Source organism: Hydractinia symbiolongicarpus, chromosome 13 (genome assembly GCF_029227915.1).
Source record: "Hydractinia symbiolongicarpus strain clone_291-10 chromosome 13, HSymV2.1, whole genome shotgun sequence".
Classification (NCBI taxonomy): Eukaryota; Metazoa; Cnidaria; class Hydrozoa; order Anthoathecata; family Hydractiniidae; genus Hydractinia; species Hydractinia symbiolongicarpus.
Window position 1 is genome coordinate 20,608,437 of NC_079887.1, and position 22,402 is coordinate 20,630,838.

Genomic DNA, 22,402 nt, shown 5'->3' on the forward strand with positions numbered 1-22,402 from the left:
GTTTAACAGAAGAACAGGGGTCTTAATAATGCGATCTTAATAAACAACAATTTGGGGACGCTATAAATTTTCTTTATAATTGGTCCTTGGAACGTTTACCTGCTTAAAGCATGTGAATATCGATTTGAATTGAGATCTCTTTTGTGTAAAACAGGGTGGATTCATGACGTTACGTCCTAATGGAATCTGAAACATCGCAGCATCTCTTCTTGCAGAAGTAGGTAAAGACGTCAAAAAGGATCCGAGTCTGTTAAAGCTCACGGATGAATGATTTAACAGGAGAACAGCAAAACTCACAGATGAAGCAAAATTAAATGTCAGTGCACGTAAATTTTGGATCCCTGACGAACGGGGACTTTTAGATATAAGGATTTTTAACCATTGCTTTAAAAGGTACAAGGGTCTGGAAATGCACAGAAATTCTTTAATCAACAAGAGAGACAAAAAGGCAATGCAAATATCTCGTCCTTCAAATGGAGAATGGTTCGTTTACGCTTCAAGTGTTTACGACAAACGGTGCAATTGGTGAAGAATGCAAAGCTTTTTACAAGAGACCAGATGATGTGGTTGCTAAGAAAGAATGCATTTCTATATCAATTGCATCCAACCTTATTCGGAAAAACATTTGCTCTTGCACAGAAAAAATGTTTGATCAGCATCCTCCCCCGCCAAGTAAAAGATAAAACACTGACTTTTCGATTGTTTCTCGGTTGTCTGTCGTCATTGATCAACACAAGTTCATTCACTTAAATTATTTCTTCAATTCTGTTCTGTTTCGATTGTTTTTTCGATTCTCTTACTTGTTATACTAACAGTCCCAGAAGTAGCGTAAATTGCCGGAAAATGATTCTTGCTTACGTGAGCTTTGGTGTTCAATTTTTGTCCAAAGAATAAGTGATTAGGTGTTAGTACTTCAACTCCTGGAGTACGTAAATGTTAGTGGACCATTGTTTATAATCAATTCAATTTCGTTAATAATTATTCGTAATCAACTTTATATCGTAATTGTGCAAAAATTTTGTTGATCGTACCAATCTTTCAAACATTCTACGGGCGGCTGGTAGGTTAAACTTTTATTTAATTTTCTTTTGGGCACTAAAGAGCAGGGTCTCTTGGATCTGATGGATCTCCATTTATATCCATCAGACATACATGGAGATCCATTATCGGAAATAATAATGTTAGATACACCACGAACAGAAACAAAATTCAAGTAAATTGCTCAGGTCGAAGCACAAGTAAAGAGGAATATCCATGCTATACACATAAGGTCGCTCTCAACAGCACTGCAGATAACTCAACCTGCGTAATCGAGACTAGTATAAGTGAACACAAAACTGTCACATTTGAATCTCGAACCAGTTGAGCAAAGTTATTGTGATGCATTATGTACTGTTGTGTGTAGCGAATGCACAATCGTCGAGCGTTCATCATTACCAATAGTAGAAGAAGGTATATGGTCATATTTAGTCTTATTTACGTTACTGATGGAACGATGAAAGACTTCTAAAAGAACTAAGTTTATCAATTTTAAAACAGTTTAAATTAATTTTTCTATCTATGCAGTGGGACTTGCTTATTGGACTGTCTCCTTTGAAGAAACATTTCTCCAAGCTTCAAGTCACATCAACATCATTACACTCAATCAAACGACAATCACTAGGACCAACATAAAATCGAAACCATGGAACCACAATTTATTATTCTTAAACTCCGAAAACAAACAAAACTCGTGGAACAATCTCAGCAGGACGATTATCATTTGACCCAACATGGAACCAATCAGAAATACAACCAACAGCACGAATTTTACTGACACGACGTTGAATATAAAGTTCGCAATGTTTATCTGTGTTTGCAATCCAGGATAATGCGATTCTTGAATAATAATCTTCGATATTGGTATGAGGAACTAGAAATGATAAAAGTTGACATTAATGTGTAAACTTAGGAACCAACATCCTTGGCACTCTAAACGTGGTATAATTGATAGTTTGAACGGTGTTATACGACACTATAACCATGCTACAATATCCAGACAAATCAATAAAACGCATTTATGTGCAACTTTCTGACTTGCATCCCAAAACCCATGTTATTCAAGAACGAAAGTCACCATACCATTGCAACATCCCAACATCTTCAACAAAACTTATCCAGACACGCACGTTAAAATAACACTTTGAAATGAAACACGACAGGATTAATGAGATCAAGATGGTCGTACAAAAAAAGCAGCGAATTGCAAAAGTTGTCTTTTGGTTGCTACATTAGGTGCTTGTAATAGTGTAACCATGGGAAACGATATACGGTCTATGTCTTTCTGCCACGTCACGTCCAATACCTTTGTAATACTGTTCGATGATATTACATTGTTAACTATAAGTTCTAAGTGAGTGAAATTTAAGTCGAATTCCCTTAAATGAAAGGACGCCTTGGCTAGTCTGGATTTACAAGTATTAAAAAATATAAAAGCTTGTTGATCTTCATCTGCACCACTGGACAGATCGTCCATTTCTATAAATAAGCAATGGATTAATATGACCGAAAGAATGATAGCAGGACGGGTGACGATGTTAGTCGAAAAAGTAAACGGCATTTTTGATATAAGAGCAATCACGAAATTCAGGATATAGTTCCATTTGTAAAAATGCCTTTTCTATATCAGCAGTAAAAGGTGATACTCTCCAAACCCGAAAATGCAGCAATGCGCCAAATAATGAAAGCATCCGTGGGGCTGTTGGTTTTCGACTTCAGTGACTTACACAAAAGTCAAGTTGTTGACGGTGGAAAATTTTATTAACCAACATTTAGCCTAAAAATTTTTCAGTTGCTTTGAATGAATCATGTGCGTAGCCTTTCATTATAATATATTTTCATAAAGGAAATTCTACCTTATTCTTCATTATTTGGGCAAAATCTATTTTTTTTATTTATCTAAATTTAGGAACTCTTAAAGTATAACTAATACAAATCCCATAACAACTTTCAAATCAAAAATTTTGTACACAAGTTATTTCTGGTTTGCACGAAATTGGCTCATCGGACGGTTAATCATGACGACTACGGTTTGACTAATAGAATTTGTGTCCGTCTTTTATTAACCCCTTGTTAAAGTTTGAATGTCTGAGAACACATATTTCGTACAAAGGGCAGTGACGAAAGGGCAGTGCACACTTATTACCCAAAACTTGCTTGAAAAAGCAATACGACACAAAAACGAAGACTCCAAAATACAAACATAGTATGTGCTTTTGGCAGACGAAACTCGCTTTCTTCTCTTCATAGAGTCAATTTTATTCTGACATTTATAATCAACATTTATAAAGAAATATATATAGTTGTATTTTAATTTATTTCTCAGATATCGATGTGAAAAGATTAGACGTCGGAATTCCTAATTAGCTGCGCGTGTTCTGAAACAACTAACCGTGGAAGAAATGCTTGTAAAACACAGAACAGACTCGCTTGGATGGCTCGATAATTTCGTTGACAATATATCATTATTTCGTTGATAATATTTTGAAAAAAATCACTGTGTGGTGGATATATCATAATGAATTGTTGATATTATGAGCTTGTGTAAGACGGCATACATGCTAGACATCATATATCGTATAATGATATAAACGACTCGTTGAATATTGTTACATGTGAGCAACCATAGTCTGTGAAGATCTCGCTCTGTAACCAATATTTTATATTTAAGAAGATTTTTTATTCGCGACTAAACCTAATGACATTATGAATCGATTTTTTATGTGTACTATATTACTACACGTGTTAACTCGCTAATTAAAAAAAATGAAATTAGATTGCTGCTTTTGAAGTGCCTGCATTTGATCTGATGAAAGTGGGACGGAGTTTGATAGCTCCTGACACTTGAAAAGAGGTAAGTATTTAGCAGCTTTAGATTCGACAGACGTTCTTTTGAAGTGAATACTGATACCACAATTGCAAACGTAAGATGCTTTTAATAATTCAAAGTAGGATTGAAGATACTTGGGATTTTTTTGCATTTTTCTGCATTGCTAATTAATCTAAACGCTTTGAGAAAAAATAGTTTAACCTGGCTTTCTGATTTCACCCCGGAAAATAACATCTTCTACGCACCATCAAAGATAACAAAAAGTAAAATACAATGAACTAATCACCTGAACAAACTACAAGGTATGTATTGAAAGCAGTAGTGACTCATAAGTTGACGACTGTACGCAATTCGGAGTTGAGAAGACAGGTAGGGGTGAATCCACATTCTTCATAAGAGTGTATTGGCGATGCCCAAACAATACTATTTTTTTAACTCTCCTGCCCGTTTACCATACACGTTTGGAATTGTCAATCACATTTTATTAAAACACAAAAACAGAGCGCCTAATGAATAAATAAAAATAATAAATCTGATTGGCTAGACTAAATCTTTCCAGTATCCAGTATGTACATTCGAAAACAGGGAATTTAAGGTTTTTTTAACAAGGCGTACAAGTAAAAAACAACTGAAATATTTACACAGATGTTACGTTACACAGCACAAAATACGTTCTGCTATTTGTCCGTTTTTTAAACTACTTTTTGAAAGTCCAGTGTATAGCTGTTTTAGAGGGATAAAAAAGTAAAAAAAAAAAAAAAAAAAATCAATTCATGTTCGTGGTTTATTTGCATGAAATAAAAATAACATAAAAATATCATATTAGTAGCTGTCAAAATAATTTACATCCTTAAATTTACATCAAAAAACTAAAACTCAGACCATTTAATATACAAAATGATGGAAAAAACTTTCATGCGAATTATGAGGATATAAGATGCAACCACTGTGTGTCTTCTAAAATATCACAAAATCAGTCTTTTTGAAGTAACATTGTCATCAATTCAGGTAAACGAAAACGTTGTCAAAATACGCCCTCCGTCTGATACGAATTACCTTGTTCTTTACTGCAGCAGATTGCTCTGGTATTATTTATGATACCCATGATGGAGTGTGTTTGCAACGCAATGTTACCTTTGAGCAGGAGTGTAGCGTGAATTATTAATACCGAATCCACTGGCCGTAGCGAAGGAAGAGCGGTTTACACGATACTCATGTCTCGGTGACACTCGGCTACTTTTGTCCATGTCAAAGTATGTTTTTTCATAAGGCGATTCAATGGTCCGCAGTAACGTTTGATGCGCCGCTTCTCTCGGTGAAAGTCGACCTCGAGGTGGTGATGACGGCGGAACATGCTCGCGATAAAGCGTAGCTGGCCGTTCTCGCATGTGTAAATGTAAAGGATTGTCAAATGACATCAAATCACGTTGATATAAACTTGCTGGCATACGGCGTCTGTCAGGCGATTCGACAAATTCAGCACGACGAATATTATCGCTTAAAATACGAGCTTTTTCGTCATGTCCTATGGGAGGTGGTCTAGTGTAAGATTTTGACTTTGGCGATGGCAAACCAGCTACAGACTTTAATAAATGTTCGCGATAAGTTCCTAGGCTACCATATGATGAGTCATAGTCTGGTGTCACATGATGACCACCGACATGTGAACGAATATTACGCTCGTCAGCTGTCGGCAGAAGTCGTTCTAAATTCGGTGCACCAGAACGGTAATGTGATGAATGTAGAATATCACCGAAATATGTTTCTTTTTCTTTCGGAAGTAACGCATTTGGGTGTGGGTTGACAGCTAAATATTAAAAAAAAATTAATATTGCTATGATAAGGGCGTAACACTTGGTTCAATAGCGAAGGCGTAATACAAATTGATTTTAAAAAGTTGTCGTTCACTCACAGTTTAAGACACCGTCACAAAAAACATGGTAAAGGAATGGTGACTGAGATAAATAACATTGATAATATCAGTAGACATCAGACGTCGTCTTTTTTCAGAGCGACGTATGGGCGACGTATTTTAAACGCACGGAATTTGATAGAAAAGCGAAGTTCAAAAGAGTGTGAGTAGAAAAAAGAAATTACTGAATTTTTTTTCACCTGTTCTATGATGCACCGGATTGATCAAATCGGAGTGATGCATGGAAGGCAGTAGTTTGCGATGGCTTGAGTATAATTCGCTCTCAAATTTCGGTTGTTGAAAGGAAGAAGGTCGCGTCGCATGAAGCGATGATGAGCCGGCCCCTTGAAACGCTTGAAAGCCACTGCGATGTGGACGATGATCGGGTGAAGGCTTTTGAAATCCAACTTTCTCAGTCTAAAACAATCATGTTATAATACATTAACACTGCATCTAAGGTCCCAATATCCAAGCTCTAAGGTCTGGGAAGAAAAAAATACCTTTTGTTGAGTTTGGATAAAATGAGCTATTTGTACGTGCATCGATGCTCTGGATTTTTTGGCACGAATAATAGGTGGCTAAAAGCGAGAAAATAATTAATGAACAAAACTTATCAAAGAAAATTAAACAGATTAAACAGCTGTAAATAAAAGTTTTTTAAAATACAAGTGTATACCGTACCTTAACAACAAGCGTGGAAGATGGTTGATGATGCATGTGTGGACCGGGTATTATAAAAGGTGGAACGGCCATGCCAGGATAATACTACAAAAAAAAGAAAAGTTACATTATATCATCTAAGGTATAAACAATAGATCTTCTCAAACAAACACAATATCTAATATAACTTCTAAATGTCATGTATAGTTCACACAGGTCGATATAAAAACTTTAAATTGACACACACTCGCAAAAAAAAACTAACAAAAACATACCATATGCGGTGGCAACGGTTGACCAGGGTAAGGGGGATGAAAATGTTGATGTTGATGTTGATGCTGATGCTGGTGTTGGTGCACATGTCGCGATTCTCGCTCCTTTGACGCGCTGTTAGTTTCTATGGTGATCGTCTCGTGACGCTTCTCGACGTGTCTATGTTTGCCGTCAACGTCGGCTTTATACTCTGAATCTAAATAACAATCAAGCAAACCATTTTTAAAATAGTTATGGTTAAAAAAACATGGGGTCCAATCACAAATCAAAAAGTGTGTGTAATCTTTGACATTTTAAAATTTCATGCAGAAATTTATTTTAAAGAAGATACACAAGCAAGAACTGATTTATCGTTTTGACATTTAGCACAACATGTGAATTACTTAGAAGATAAAAATATATGAACTTGAGTTTACAAAAAATTGTTTTAAATTCAGGTATACTCGATACAACAATGAGGCATGTAAAAAATTACCTTTTACAATGACGTGTTTGCTCGTCCCATCTCTTATCGGAATACGAGAATCTCCATCTGGGCTGGCGGAGACCTTTTGGAGCATTTCTGATGAAGTAACTGGTTTACTGAGTCTCATATTTGCAGGTGTGTCGAGTTTCATACCGACTGTATCGTCATATCTCATTGGAGATGACTTATCAAGCCGTAAGTTCGAGTTATCGAGTCTTAAGCCGAGAGATTTGTGCATGACCGGTTCTCTAATATCTTTACTGTGTAGCAGTTGAATGTGTGATGGTAGGTTATACGGACCGGTCAACCCTAATTCTGTTGTCTTTTCATCCGGTTTGGAAAAGTTTGATTCATGCTTAACGATTTCGTCGGAGTGTCGGAGTGGAGTAACACTATCTCGTTCTGACAAAAGAAATTTATTTATTTATTTATTTATTTGAAATGTTATAAAATGACAGTTGACAAGAAGCAGACACCCGTACTCTTTTACTTTTAAACATGTCTTGAAAAATGCCATCGGGAAAAAGAAAGTATTTAGTAGAAAAAAAATAGTCATTCTTTTAGAAGACAAATTGAATGCGTTTTTTCCACGTGTTGATAACTGAAGAACAGATTCTTTATTATAAAAATAAACACTTCCATTTATAAGCGCGTTACTCGTAAATGTCGCAAACTTACATTAACGGTGAGGTATTAGAAGTGAAAATAAGAAAAACAAAGATAAATAAAAAAATACAAACCTATTTTATCTTCTAAATTCACATCCTCTTCACTTTCTTCTTTCGTCTATAAATAGAAACAGTTGTTAAGTTAGAACGAAAGAATATAAAAATTAATAATAACACAGTGGTAAGAGAAATAAATTAAAAAATTGTTCGTGATTCTTTAAAGGGGATTCCTGTTAGCATAATAAATGCTACGCAAGTGCTTCTTCACTGCATGTCTGCCATGTTTTCTGCAAATACTAAGTCAGCGTTACACATATATTAGACTTAGACACTTTATTTTACAGATGCACGAAGCCTTATGCATATCTGGGTGTCTTTCTCTTTTTTCTAATGATAAATGACAACAGAAGGCTTGGAGGACGTGTCTTAACTTTTAGCATAGTAAAAATAGAATATCGAGCTACCTTCACTTTAACGGGTAGCGGTGAGACATTTTCTTTCCGATCCTCTAAATACTTCACATTAATGCTCGTATTTGGTGATTCCGCGTTATCAAGTGCGTCATGCGGCGTCAATGAATGTTCTTTCGATGTGTCTGGCGCGTAGTTAGAGTCCTATAACACAACAAGTGTGATATTTGAGATATTTAATATTTAATTTTTCACATAAAATGCCGTCGTGCAACCTTCGTGCAACCTGTTAAAAGCGCTTTTTTATTTTATGACTATTTTACTATCTTCACTGATTTATTAAAAAGCCTGATAATTGTAGGACGGCAAAATTCTTTGCACATTAGACGTGTATATGTGTTTCGAAGATAACCCGATAGAAATATTGGTGAAAAAAGATTGGTTTTGATGAACATATAACAAAAAAAAATTAAAAATGATCGAAACATGGAAACGGTAATGAACAATGAAGTTCACCCCTGCAACACTGACTAAAAAATAGTAGGCCACTGGAATACAATGCATTCCGATATTAAGCCAGCACAATGACGGATTAATTCTGCATTTGTTGTCAAGGGAACGGAATACATACACATACGACAGGATTTTTATGACAGGAAAATTATTTACGTTACATAATGAGTGTCGAAAAAGGGACGGCATTTATTTGCGCGTCACGAATGATGTGAAAAGTATCTTAACGAACTACTTAGTAACCCAAAACCTTTTAAACAAAAGACCGCAATTGAATAAAAGAACAGAACTCTGATTTTAATTGAACATGTTTATAAAAACAAAATTTTCGTCCACAAAGATTTCTTCCGTGGAATCATCTAAAACAAACATGGTCAAAGCGGCCATTTTCTATAACGGACACTAGCACACGTTACGATGATTAAGTCCAAGTCAACCGTTTATAGAAAGATCTTTACAAACCACACATCTACATGGGACATTTCTGCTCCGGCGTGTGTTCTGCATTGCCACGTTGAGCACGTGGTGTCTCAATTAGACAACTGTCTAAGATATCAATCCTGTTCTTGTGATAAATGCTAAGCAGAAAGGATAGATTCACACTTTTATATTCTTTAAGACTCGGTTTGAACCCAACACCTCCCGTACTGAAACCGTAGCACAAGACTACCGGACTTTCTTGCAACAACAAACAGTATCCGCCTACTGTAAAAATTCAAAAATACATTACGGAGCACAGTTTAATGTTTTTGATTTGACCTAATTTTAATGGCGGAAGATAAAATAGAGTCCTCTGGAAATGTTTTGATAACCTGACTACCATCAAAAACGAAGGTTGTAAGGTTAGGTATGTTTGGTATTTTCACAGACAGTGGGAATAAATGACGAAATCATTTATTGACCTTTTTAAATTGCATGTCAAAAGATGTCGACAAATTAATTAGTTGAATTGATGCCAGTCATTAGAGATTTTATATTGTATTAATTCTTCTTACCACCGTAGAAAGGTGTACCAACTTTGTACAGAAGCGTTGACAATAAGACAAAAAAAGTTGTTTGGTTGTATGCAATAATTGGTTGTAAAAGACTTTTATAATCACTAACGTCGTTTTTAGCTCTAAATATCTATAGATTTTAGTTCGTTATATTTTTAAGATTTACGCAGAGCAAATCTCATAAAATCCCTTATACTGTCTCTTACACGACGGAAATATATAGTCATATAGTGACAATTTCTCTGTTATGTAGGTATACAACAGACATACAAGTAATATTGACCATATTTTTATGTGAAAGCAGAAAATTACAACAACAAAAAAAACAAAAAAAACTTACCCCATCGTACTTTTTTCTCTTTAATTTCTTCTTCGGTTTTAAAGTCCATTCTTCGTCATCTTCCTTCTCTTTCTTCTTCTTCTCGTTCTGCTTTTTCTTGGAACTTTTACTGGAATAATTTCGTCGTAATGACGTCACTCTTTCGCTACTTGCTCTGCTTGCGAGGAACGAATTCTCTGGTCGAGTGGGGCCATCAGCCTGTCAACAAAAGCATGAATTATTAGCAGCGTGAAAAAACACCCTGCATGTAAACTCTGTTGGAATACATTACGTTAGGCAAAAAAAAAATGGACGCTCTAATCGAACAGTAAAAATGGACTTCAAGATAATTCTAATTTCAACTTTTACTTTTAGACGTTGCATTTTTTTTTTTTTTGTAAATATCCATGATTTTTTCATAATTGAACCGGATTTTTTGCCACTAGCCGTTTCAACATTGATAGAGTTGGGTACCAATGGGAAATGAAATTAATCCCCCTTTCTGAGCCTCCGTTTTAAAGTTATGTGATCCCGAGCTATGAACATTAGATGGCATAACAAAATTTTAGCTTTTATTAGAACGTGAGCGCCTGTCGGGCTTGTAGGCTAAAAACAATCAAAAAAAAATTAAACTGAATATTTTAAATGATCATGTATAGCTAATTTCGCATACGAAAGAACTTAGAAGAGACATAATTTTGGTCTTTGATATTACCTGTTATATCGCGAGAAGACAGAACATATTTTATTAAAAATAGAGTATTTTGAGCTTTTTCAGAAAGTTCCGCTTGAGAAAAGATATTAAAAACCGAGGAGCATGGCCACATGTACGAATTACATTGATGAACAATTACAACGATATTTGTTCCTAATTAACGTAACCACAACGAAGCTGATTAATTCTGATTAATTTTAATGCCTTATGCCAAAAACGATGGGCCACGGTAGAGGTTATTACGCTAAACTTTAATTCCAAAAAATAATATCAAACTGAAGAGTATTGCATCAGTATATTCACTTAAAAAAATCCAGATTCATGTATCTTTTATAGCAACGAGTCCAAGCTAAATGTTCTAATTCGTACTAAAGTCCAGACAAGAAATTTTCATTAGTTTCGCGAATTTTATGTTCACTGGGAAGAGATTTGGTTTTTCATAACATTAAAAATTCTATTTTTTTAAAAGTTGGCATTAGAAGAGGTCGAAATTCACTTTTGTCTATCGACCTTAAAACCTGTACAATGAAGCTTAATATTGCTAATTTGCCGTCGTTTGATCCTTCCAAAAAAAAAAAAAAAAAAAGTAACGTAGATTCATCAGAGAATATATATGATTGGATAATTAACATAATGGTACGAATTGTGTGTCTTTAACTCAACAAACCTTCGCCTTTAATGAAGTGATGACAAAAAGTCACGGTTCAAAACTTCCGGGACGGGAGCGAATGGAATTCGATTTGTTTTTTGTTGTTGTGCGACTTTAGAAACAACGAATTTTTCTCATTGTAGCATCACAAACAGATATGGCTGAGATTTATTTACTTAGAATGCACCATTTCTTTACATTTTTCTGAAAGTTTATATTCTCAAAAAAGTTCTTTCAGACAATTAGCGACATTTACATCTCGTAAATGTTAACTACGTTAAAGGCGTTTCTTATTACGATAAAAAAATTGAGGTTAAATGAGATTTTCTCGTATGGAACAACCCACCCTGAGTTTTTAAGAATTCCTCTTCGCAATGTGACGCTACAATACAGTTGATAAATGATTACGCAATATTTAAGAAAAACACGCTGGGAAAATTGACAGCTTATAAAAACAACGGATGTATAATTAATAAAAGCTTTAAGATGCTAAAAAAAATTAAATCTTACGCGTAAGATCCTCCTAAAACCAAAACAAGAAATAAAAATATATTTACAATGAACATAAAAATAAGAAATAGACAGAAAAAAAGATTCGCAACAACGGAATATCAAAATGGATAATTGTGTGGGTTGAATGCAAATAAAGGGAACTTAATCTGAACTCTTAATTCAGTTTCTTCATTTCTTAAAATAAAATGATGTGATCGTCATTACACGAACAAATGACATCAAAATAATTCTGAGGTTGTAAACAATGGTGGCGACACTTCACATAATCTGTAGTGAGAACCGAACAGTCCCGCCCACACAGGTTCACATAATCTGTAGTGAGAACAGAACAGTCCCGCCCACACAGGTTCACATATTGATATTTTAACAGCAAACTAAAACCCTGAAGCAAAAATAATCTAGAACAATATTTTAATGGTATCTATATGCGATGCATATAGATACTAGCTATTGAATGTCCTAGGAATCATTTTTAGGTTTCCATGTGGAAAAGATTAAAAACAACCAAAGTTTCTCCATTATTATATTAGACGAAGCAAAAAGTTAACACGCCAAACTATTGCTATATTATAGGTGTTTTATTTTTCAGGCCAGAGTAATTCTCAAATATCTAAATAATACTAGAGGAGATTAGGCTAATATGAACGAATCGGGGATATAGGATGGACAAAACTTCAATGTTATTATTCACTCATTACAATCTTAACATAAATATGTTTTATTAAAAACGTTTATAAAGGCGAACCATTTATATCGTTCCGGGGGTAATGTTAATAAAAAATTCTCTTTGAGAAAACGAGATAGAACGCTAGACTTTACCTACAGGATTGAGCTAGCTATATAATCCTTCCCACGCGAGGAGGTATCTTACAACATACCACAAGAGGTATTTATGTAGCTATGTAAAATGATGACTTGTTTTTATTTATAAACTGTATCAGGGATCCAAATAATAGGTGCCCGTTTAGTAAAGCGGGAATATTATTTTCAATAAAGCGTTTGGTTTGTGCAGGTAAATATTTTTCTTCTTCTTTAGGAAACATATATTTTTACAAAATATGTACAAAAAGGTGTACAAAATTTAAGTCAAGTTAAAACAAAACAAGAGAAACATTAATTATGATAAATGATAAAGTAAAAAAAAGTTTGCTTTTTGTTGTTGCCGCTAAGTTGTGCAAAAAAGATATACATCGCATTATGTGAAATACGAACAAAAACATTAAAATAGAGTTTTATTTTGAGTGAAAAATAAAAAACAAGCAAGGGGCTGGGAAATATTTCCTGGGGTAAAATATGTTATTAAAAAGTGTGTTGACATTTTTTTGTGACAGTTGTGTCAATAAGATTAGAGTAGCCGAAAGGAAACGATAAAATCGACATCTTAGCAACTTAAAGTTATTATAAACCAAAACCTCACCATGGCTTGTTTATTTCCCGCCTTAACCAGAAAAAATAAGAAATTAACCCTAAAGATATTTCAAAAAAATCCAACGCTAGACATTTTATCATATTGTTGTAAAAAAATTATGCAGATAAGAAAAATTAAGTTAATAAAAAAAACGCTGTGCTTGTCACCATGTAAAAATCAACACATGGACATTAATGACAATGACGAATATGAGAGTAACATAATGAAGCAATTAAATGGAATACCTAGTTTAATTATAGGTTGCAATTTTCATCATTAGAGATTTCCATATGAATTTATGATTTAGTATAATTTGTAAACACGAATAAAGGCTTTATATTTAAAAGTTTAAAAGAAAGTTCGAATAAAACACGCTGGCCAAACAGTTTTACGAAGGTGATTGTAACGCTTGTTCAATATTTGTTTTAATAAGGTCTTTTATTGTGATTGATGAATCCATTTAATGGTAGAGAAGAAGGTCCACGTGTAAACTAATAGGTGAATGATTACACAAACTGGGTGATCACACAATTTATGCAAAAAAATTAAAAATGTTTTGGGGAGATTAAAGATCTTACCATTTTAGAAGAAGAATTATTTTTAAAAGAATATAATTCCAAACATTTTTTAGGATTAACAGAGGATGCGAGAGAGTTAAAATAATCTTTGATGGAAGAGGATTTAACAAATAAATTATGCATTGAAAAAAATTTTAACATCGTCGTAAAACTGAAAAAAATATAGCTAGGATTTTATAGGACATTTTTTTCTAATTTTGGATTTCTTAAATAATTTATAAGGATTTAAAGAAACAATATTTTACGGGAGTCTTGGCAATCCTACACAGAAGAAGTGACTGAGCTAAGACAATCTTCTTTTATGATCCTTTTTTTATAAGACTGAATCTGAAAAATTAAACTTGTTTTCAAGTTCTTGTTGTTTTAACTGCTTCTTTGAAGCAACGGTATTCCACACATGAATTTACATTCACTGGCTTCTGATAACTTCGTGACTTGCTTCCTTAACTAATTCTTCTAGATTAAAAATTAATATCGATTAAAAATAATAAAAAAAATGCAATATAAAAAAGTAAATGTTATACACAAAGCATACATATTACACCCACAACTTCGTACAGAATTAATATAGAATCGATATATATTGATATAGGTTTGAGAAAGGGGTCCGTAAATTTATCTGGTCTGTAAAATCCCTCTTTAAGTTATTACCCATTATAAGCTCGATATCCTGTGAGTTACAAACGTTACGTGTGCCGCTGATGTGACGTGCGACAATCACTTTATATCGTGCGTCACAAATTGTTACACGGTTTTTTTATAAACAAAAACAGTACTGACTTTTTAAAAAACTACTTGTACAAGGATCCAGTTGACGTAGAGTTAACACTTAAAAAAAAATTAATAATCCTGAGCGGAAACAAAACAAGTATGGCTATAGTACATAGAAATTCCTTCTCCTTTTGTACAATATGTTTTTTGTTTTACGTCTTCAGTTTTATAACCTATAAATACATGCAGCTACTTCAACCTTTGTGTGTTACAACTTAAGAAACGGTTCTTTTGTGTCGGCAAAAAACAAACAGAAACACACAAACAGGAACACACAAACAATTTTAACCTAAAATTCACAGTGCTGAGCATTGCAGGCACATGCTTAGCAATCGTAACCACAATACTGAGCGTTTATTCTGAGCACGAGGTTCCATTTTCTTTTTACTTTTTAGAAATATCACGTTTAAAGATGTTAAAGAGAAGTATATTTCATAAATGGTAGAGTGTGTGTATGACCGACGTTTTAATTACAGAATTACCTATTAAGACAAAATTGTTGACAAATGTCATGGTAGGTAATTAACATCATTAGTGCAAAAAGATGACGATGTCAACTCTTGTCTGCAGGTATATTAAAGAATTGTCCATAATTGAAACGTGTAATTACATCAGTATATGTAAGGTAATTGATGGCGTTGATCATTTCCTGCCGCACACGTAACATAGGTGAACCTCAAATCTCACTCGAGCTATATTGAAAAGAGCAGTTTTAGATGGTTTTTTAATGATATAAAAGCAACAATAACAACAACAATATATTGCTAACAACGAAAATGTCATTAATAAATAACAACTAAAAATCTCAAAAATTCTCTTCGATATATTTATAGGAAAACAATGCAGGTGCTACATGGGAACACGCACAACGCGAAAAATCTGCGTCATCAAAAATGTCTCGAGTTTTCGCTATTTTGTTCTTTTTAAAGTTCTCTCTGATCTTGCCCAATCAATCAATAATCAATAGTTATCATATAAAAATCAACACAACTTGTGAGGATTAAACAGTTGAACCTAATTGACAAAATGATAGACGAGTAGCTAGCTAAAATTATTTTAAATAAATTACCTTGTAGCTAGCTAAAAACTTTTCTCCATAGATCACTTTGCAGCTAGCTAAAATTATATCTTAATAAATCACTTTGTAGCTAGCTTATGTAGACCTGGCTATGCAAAAAAAACTTTATAAGCGAAAGGACTAAAGTAAGTTAATAAGACTAAAGTTTGGTTTCAAAAAAAACGTTATCTAGCTATAGTTGTTCTGTTTCATAATGGCATTCCTTCCGCAAAAGATAAAAGCTGAAAAAAAAAATTAATTTTGTAAATTTTTACCAATGGCCAAAAAGCTTGAAATGAAAATTAAATAAGAATATTATTTAAGAGAACTTGTAATCATGAAAAGTTAGGCTTCTGTTTTCATTGTTTTTAAGAGTAGTTTGAAGGTGCATTGCAAATGCGGACAATAGCTGCGTAGAAAGGTAAAAAAAAACAGAAAAATAAACAAACAAACAATTACACTCTGACTAATGTGGACAAAAAATAACACACTGGCTTGCTATTCGTTTTATTTATAGATTATATAAACTTTAAGTTCGTATAAATAAACAAAACGCAATTAGCAAACACAAACAAATTCATTTCCTGTTCTTATTACACGAACAGATAAGGGAAGGGGTATCGACGTCATCTATTTAACAACTGTTCATCAACAGAATGTTTAGATGTTACTCATTTTGCAAGTTCCTCAAAATGAAAAAGATTTGTGAAATACCAAGAAGCAACAACAACAACTGCTCACGGGGTGTATTCTGGTGCCGTTTTGACAAATTTGCTAGCTATTTCGACGATATCGGACAGATAAAATGGCAGTTTTGCGCTCCATTCCATCTATAATAGTTTTCTTCGCTTTTTAGGCTATTAGTTTGCTTTACATAGACAATAAATATTATAATTCAATTCCAAATACTCTTTTCTAAAAATGCTGAGGGTGTCACAGATTTAATACAGCAAAATCCGATTCCTGAAACCAAAGAAATTAACGAAAAAAAAAATTAATATAAAAAAAACGCAATTCGGGTGACGAAAGTTTTTTTTATATAACATTAAAACCTTTTTCATATAATGAGAACATAAGCAATTTGTAGAGAACAAAAAAGAATTCTTAATCTTTGTTTCGTGTTCATGCGCTGGCATGTTAGTTCCATCAATCGCGTTTTCCAAAAGAATACCGTAAAAATGCAGTGTCTTTTATAAAAGGACAATCTAACAACGTGGTAGCGAAGTATTTTATAATTTCCGGTGCTTTGTATGCCGGATATGTGTGTTGACATCTTAGCATGAAAATATCTCTGACGAGTATACATTGACGAAATCTGTGGATGTTTCATGAAGATACCTTCAAAGTTTTACCTTTTTTCAGTTGTTCTAAGTTGTGAGCTGGTCCTATGCGCATGCGTGCTAATTTACCCTTTATCTTCAAACTCTGGATTGTTTTTAATTTAAAAGATTGGTGTTACAAAATAAGGGTCGATGTTTTTGTTACAACGACAAGGAGTTGCAGAGAAAGCTTGACAGGAAGAAGTTTTGACTAATACGCATTGACGGTCCTGTCTGTTGCTAGATATACTTTTATTTTTTCGAATTCTAAAAGTTTCTTCAGAGAAACATATTTTCATGAATTAAATTGTATTTTAAAAAAAAACCGAAAGAACAAAAATGGTACCGATTACCCAGAAAATGGCGCTAAATACGTGAAACAGGAAACGTGCTTAAAAAATTCGACCATATTATTCAGAAAATCAAGAGAAATGCTGAACAAGATTCGAATTTTAAAAAGTTTTTGGGGCTAATTTATCCAGGGGGTAAATGTGTAAAACACTCAGGAAAAGGAACCCAATTTCACATTCTGAGTTTTATTTTATAGTGTTATCCATGATCATGGTGAATTTTTTATTATATAAACAAAAACTTTCTTATCAAAATAAAATCAAATCCTCCTGGTTAATACGAGGCAACATTCAAGAAGATAAACAGTTTCAAAAAAGTTTTTATGATTAGTGTTGCTTGGTTCCCTTTAAATCTCGTCCACCCTGTAGGTTAAAAAAAGGTAGCAAGAATTATATCAGTATTTTTGTAACATCCAACTAAACGGTAAAAAAATTGCAAATTTTTGAAACTGTTTTTGAAATAATGTGTAAAGATGGAAGGAACCTAGAATTTTAATAATTCGCTTGCGCAACCAATTATTGTTTTGTCGAAGCCTCCATACAAGGAGCAACACGCGAGATTACAATAAAACGAACATGTAACTTAAAAAGTTGGCTAACAATTTTTTTTATATTTTTTAAAAAGCTCTTTTCTTTTTCAAGATATTCACATTTAAAGAATTTCAGATTTAATTATGCTGCATAAATTATGATGTCATATTTAAGTAACAGCAAATTTGGACATTTTCTTTCATCAGTAATTTTAGACGTGCTAAGGGATGTGCATTCAAACTTTATCAATGCTTAGATATTATAAAGGTTAATTGATTAACTTATTTTTTTTTTTGCCAAAATGACACTCCTGTGCTCGACCTCCTAATTTTTTGCTGATGACCCCCATAACTTAAGATCTGCATGTCGGTTTTTTAATCGTTTTACCGAGTTTCTTCTAAATTTCCTGAAATTTTTTCAAATTCCTCCCAAATTTTTTTAAAGATGTATATTCATGAACAGGTGATGAAATTCTAGTTTTATACCCGTCTAGAGTTCTATATTTGTTTCAAAATAGATATTATAGATCTCCGAAAAAGTCGAGGAAAGGCATAAAATTTTATATTAAAAAAAAATTAAAAAATGAATCATCCTCTTCATTTCCTCTGATCACGGTACGATTAAAAACCTTTAGTTGCTTTCATTGTGTTGGTCTGTAATTAAAAGTGAACTAATTAAATTCAAAAACATTGTGATAACGGTTTTAGCAAGGTTATGTGATGGACCAACATTCATCCACCAATTCATTATTAATTTATTTTTTCTTCTTAGCCGGCGTTTAGCATACCTTGTTAAGTATTTATAATGTTCTTTCATACGCATGTCTGTTTCACAATACGAATATTTAAAGTATGACAAACTTATCTTGGTTTTCTACAATCTTCACTTTTTCTCTCCATAACCTCTCCTAACCCAAGACCACCCTCCGCCATATTGTTTGACAGTTGGACTACTTAAATCAGCAGATGTGTGGTGAAAAAAACCCGGGTCGCTTGTTATAAAGAGCGAATTTTGATTTTAATATTTTTACGTTTTGATTAGACTTTATAAATTAAATTTGCATTTAGTATTTCACACGTTAACATGCATAAGTTTTGTTTGTTTGGAATGAAAAGAGGATGTATTCAAAATAAGATAAAGAAGTAATACAATGACTTAAATAAAAAGTGTATTACCTTGCGTGTAGAAATACCAGGGAGATTTAAAAAAAAAACACCTCCTTTGTTTAGACTTCCTTGGAGATACAAAATTTGTTATAACAAGATTAACAAGCTTTTATACTATATCAAAAAATTTAAACCACGACCGTGACTACTGGAGAATGATTTTAATGATAGCTAGTTTTATAAAGACTACTATCGTTTCGTGGATATGTTATTTGAAGCAACAAAACCTAAACCTGTTCTATAATTTTGTTTGTACACCTTTGTTGAGCAATAACTTCAGTCTCATAGTTTTAGATATTTTTGTTCAGGAGGATAGCGCTTAGTTTCACCATGCAGCATACGCAGTACAAAGGAGAGGATAGCCTACCAACGAAGTTAGGGCTTCCTAAGTCGCTATATATTGGCCCTTACACTTTAAAAACCAATTCGTCGCTCCCCCCTGGATTCGCGAATAAAAAGTAGCACTGTACGAATATTTAAATTATTCCTGCCAGCAAAAACAATTACTACGCAGTTCTCACATCCCGCAAACAATAACGTCCCAAACAATTACAACGTGATACTCAAGTACCGCAAACAAAAACGTCCTCAAACATTTACCGCGTGTGGTACTCACGTCAAACAAACATAGAAAACCGCCGCTTGCGAAATGTCTATAACACTACTCTCTGTTTTCAATGAAAGGATAAAAAAAAAAATTTTCAAACAAATAAAATTTTGTTGTGTTAATACCTTTAAGTTGTAAAGAAGTAATTAATTTTTATGTTCGTGCAGCGAACATATTAAATCCTCCTCAAAATGAAACGTATTATGTTTTAGAAAAAAAAAATATGTTAGACTAATCGTCCTAATTTCCGCGAGTTTTCACGCAAAAAATAAATAACCTTCTCATATTTCTGTCAAACAGTATTGACAGTTATGGTGTGACAAGATTTTCAAGTGTGTCAATTTACATCGTCTCGAGGTTTAATCGTTAAAATCACCCAACAAAAATGCACTGTTTGATACATGAATTTTCACGGAGATTCAGCTGTTTAGCACGACTTCAAAAATGCGTTGGAACTTTAGTTAGAACTGAAAAACCACGTTATTTCTACCTCGAGTCCTCAGCCATTTATTTAAAAGCTCTATTTATTAAGTATTGTTAATTCCCATCGAGGTGGGTGTCCGATTCATTTTGTCACTGCGATAAGTTAATTATTCCCTGGAGGATAACATATTTTGTGAACTGTATACACAATTAAAATATTTAAACCTTATAAAAAAGAGAAAAATTAGCAGTCAGTAAAAGAACATTAATAATAATGAGGACATACAAATAAATACGTGAGGGAGAATATTTGAAATAAAAAGTTGTTAATCATTTAAAGATGTGTTTTAATGTTTTCTTTACAGTATTTAAACTGACTGCAAAAACATCGTTACTTTAATGTGTCCAAAAAAACTTTTTTATACTTTCCAACTAATATTTATTTATCTAATACGTTTAAAATTTATATTCTATTTCTTTCAAAAATAGTTTAGTATTCATAATCGGTCTTTTTTTCAGATGAAAAAAACAGCTGCCTTTTTAGAAGATTAAAATTTTAAACTAGACAAAGTTTTAACATGCTTACTAAAACAGCAACAACAGCAGGCAAAAATCTTAGACTTCAAGGAAATTTACCTTTCGGGTTTAAGTAGCCTAACCCAAAAGCTCTTTTAACGCCACAATTTGACTCTTAAATGTTTTCTTTGAACTATAGGTTGAACTCCGAGAAGAAATACGGTTGTTTGATTGTTGTGTTAACAGATAGTACAACCGAAAGTAGTAAAAAATTATCATTGTTCTTTTTGTAAAATGTAAATATGACTAAGTAACTAAATGTTTCTTGTTCCAAAAAATCCTAAATTTGAACGATAGGGTCAGCTGTCTTCAATAGAGCTAAGTTAGCCCCCTTACTGAGCTAGCCCACGTACCAGGCTTTTTCTTATATATAATCAGTTCCATACTATTTTCTTGTAAATAAAATAGTAATAATCAAAGCGTCCAGCATATTTAAAAATCCCTAGGAAGGTTTTATGCCCGCGTCATATTTTCAACCCCACCCAAAACACAACACCTCCGTGCTCTTTCCTCTTTAAAGGATTTGTTAGATAAATCCTGGAGGAAGGTTAGATAGCTTGTATAGATTTCATGAAAGTTCTAAACGTCAAAGATTTATAGAGAATATCAGAAAAGGAAGCGCATATCAAGTGCCGTTATCGAAAACAAAATTATTTTTACATACCTCTAGGTCACCTAAAGTGGAATAAGATACGATTAAAAAATCGTCAATAACATCCTCGTCCTTAACTCCCATTATTTTTCTTTTTCTTCCTGGCTTGCCTTTACTTTTTCCTGTAGTTGTGTTTAACGCTGTTACCCCCGTCTCAATTTCATTCTGATCTGTCTCTGTCTGTCTCGATTGAGAAGGAACTTTTACCATGTTCGAAACATTGCTGTTTTTTTCCACATTTTCTTTATCGTTTTCCATTTTAATTAAATTCACTATTTAGCTATATATTTCTTCTATATTAGTATATAAAAATGATAAAAAACTTATTTTTTCTTCACCTTATTTTGAACTTTTAAAATAAACATTTACATCTTTTACGTGCACGCGCTATGAATGTTAATCGCTGAATGAGCTTTTTAAGAGCGGTACAAATAACTATGAAAACAAGACTGCTTTTGTAAAAAAAAAAACGTTCTGAAAAATAGCACGCTTTTTTCTTTTGTTTACAAATGTCTATTATAAATCAATTTCAATTATATCTCATAACATGACATCTTTTAAGTGTAAACTTTTCTTAGCACATTCAAACTCTATAACTCACTCTGTTTTTCTCTTCCTTTTTTCTTCTTAATTCATCTTTTGGCACCCGTTCATACAGAACTGGTAAGACCATTGAGAATAACAAAGATTCACTCATTAAAATTTTATGCCATTTGCGACTGTTGTTACCGTTCTGTCTCAGGGTGGAGAGCAATCTTGTTACAAAAATATATGGGGATAAAACAATTCTGACATAAAATTATCTGTAATAACCATAAAATAAAAAAGAGTGAACGATTAGGGGGAGGGGGCATAGTAAAGCTAGGGGAATAGAAAAGAGGAACTCATATGTGAGTTACGTTACGTGCAATTTTTTGTTTTAAACTTTTCAACTTTAATATTCTATTCTTATATAAAAAAGTTTATAGTGATTTATAATTTATAGCATTTATAATAAAAGAAA

General features: G+C 33.1%; 1 protein-coding gene across 1 annotated transcript; it reads right to left on the reverse strand.

Moving 5' to 3' along the window:
- Positions 1 to 4,638: 4,638 nt before the first annotated feature.
- On the reverse strand, positions 4,639 to 21,905 carry LOC130622949 (E3 ubiquitin-protein ligase Arkadia-like). The gene is made up of 10 exons (XM_057438408.1): positions 21,412 to 21,905; positions 10,106 to 10,303; positions 8,312 to 8,461; positions 7,920 to 7,965; positions 7,189 to 7,581; positions 6,716 to 6,909; positions 6,462 to 6,545; positions 6,281 to 6,358; positions 5,981 to 6,197; positions 4,639 to 5,675 (listed from the first exon to the last, which is right to left on the reverse strand). The coding sequence occupies exons 1-10, from the start codon at positions 21,655 to 21,657 to the stop codon at positions 4,999 to 5,001; spliced, it is 2,283 nt and encodes a 760-aa protein (XP_057294391.1). The 5' UTR covers positions 21,658 to 21,905; the 3' UTR covers positions 4,639 to 4,998.
- Between the last annotated feature and the right edge of the window lie 497 nt (positions 21,906 to 22,402).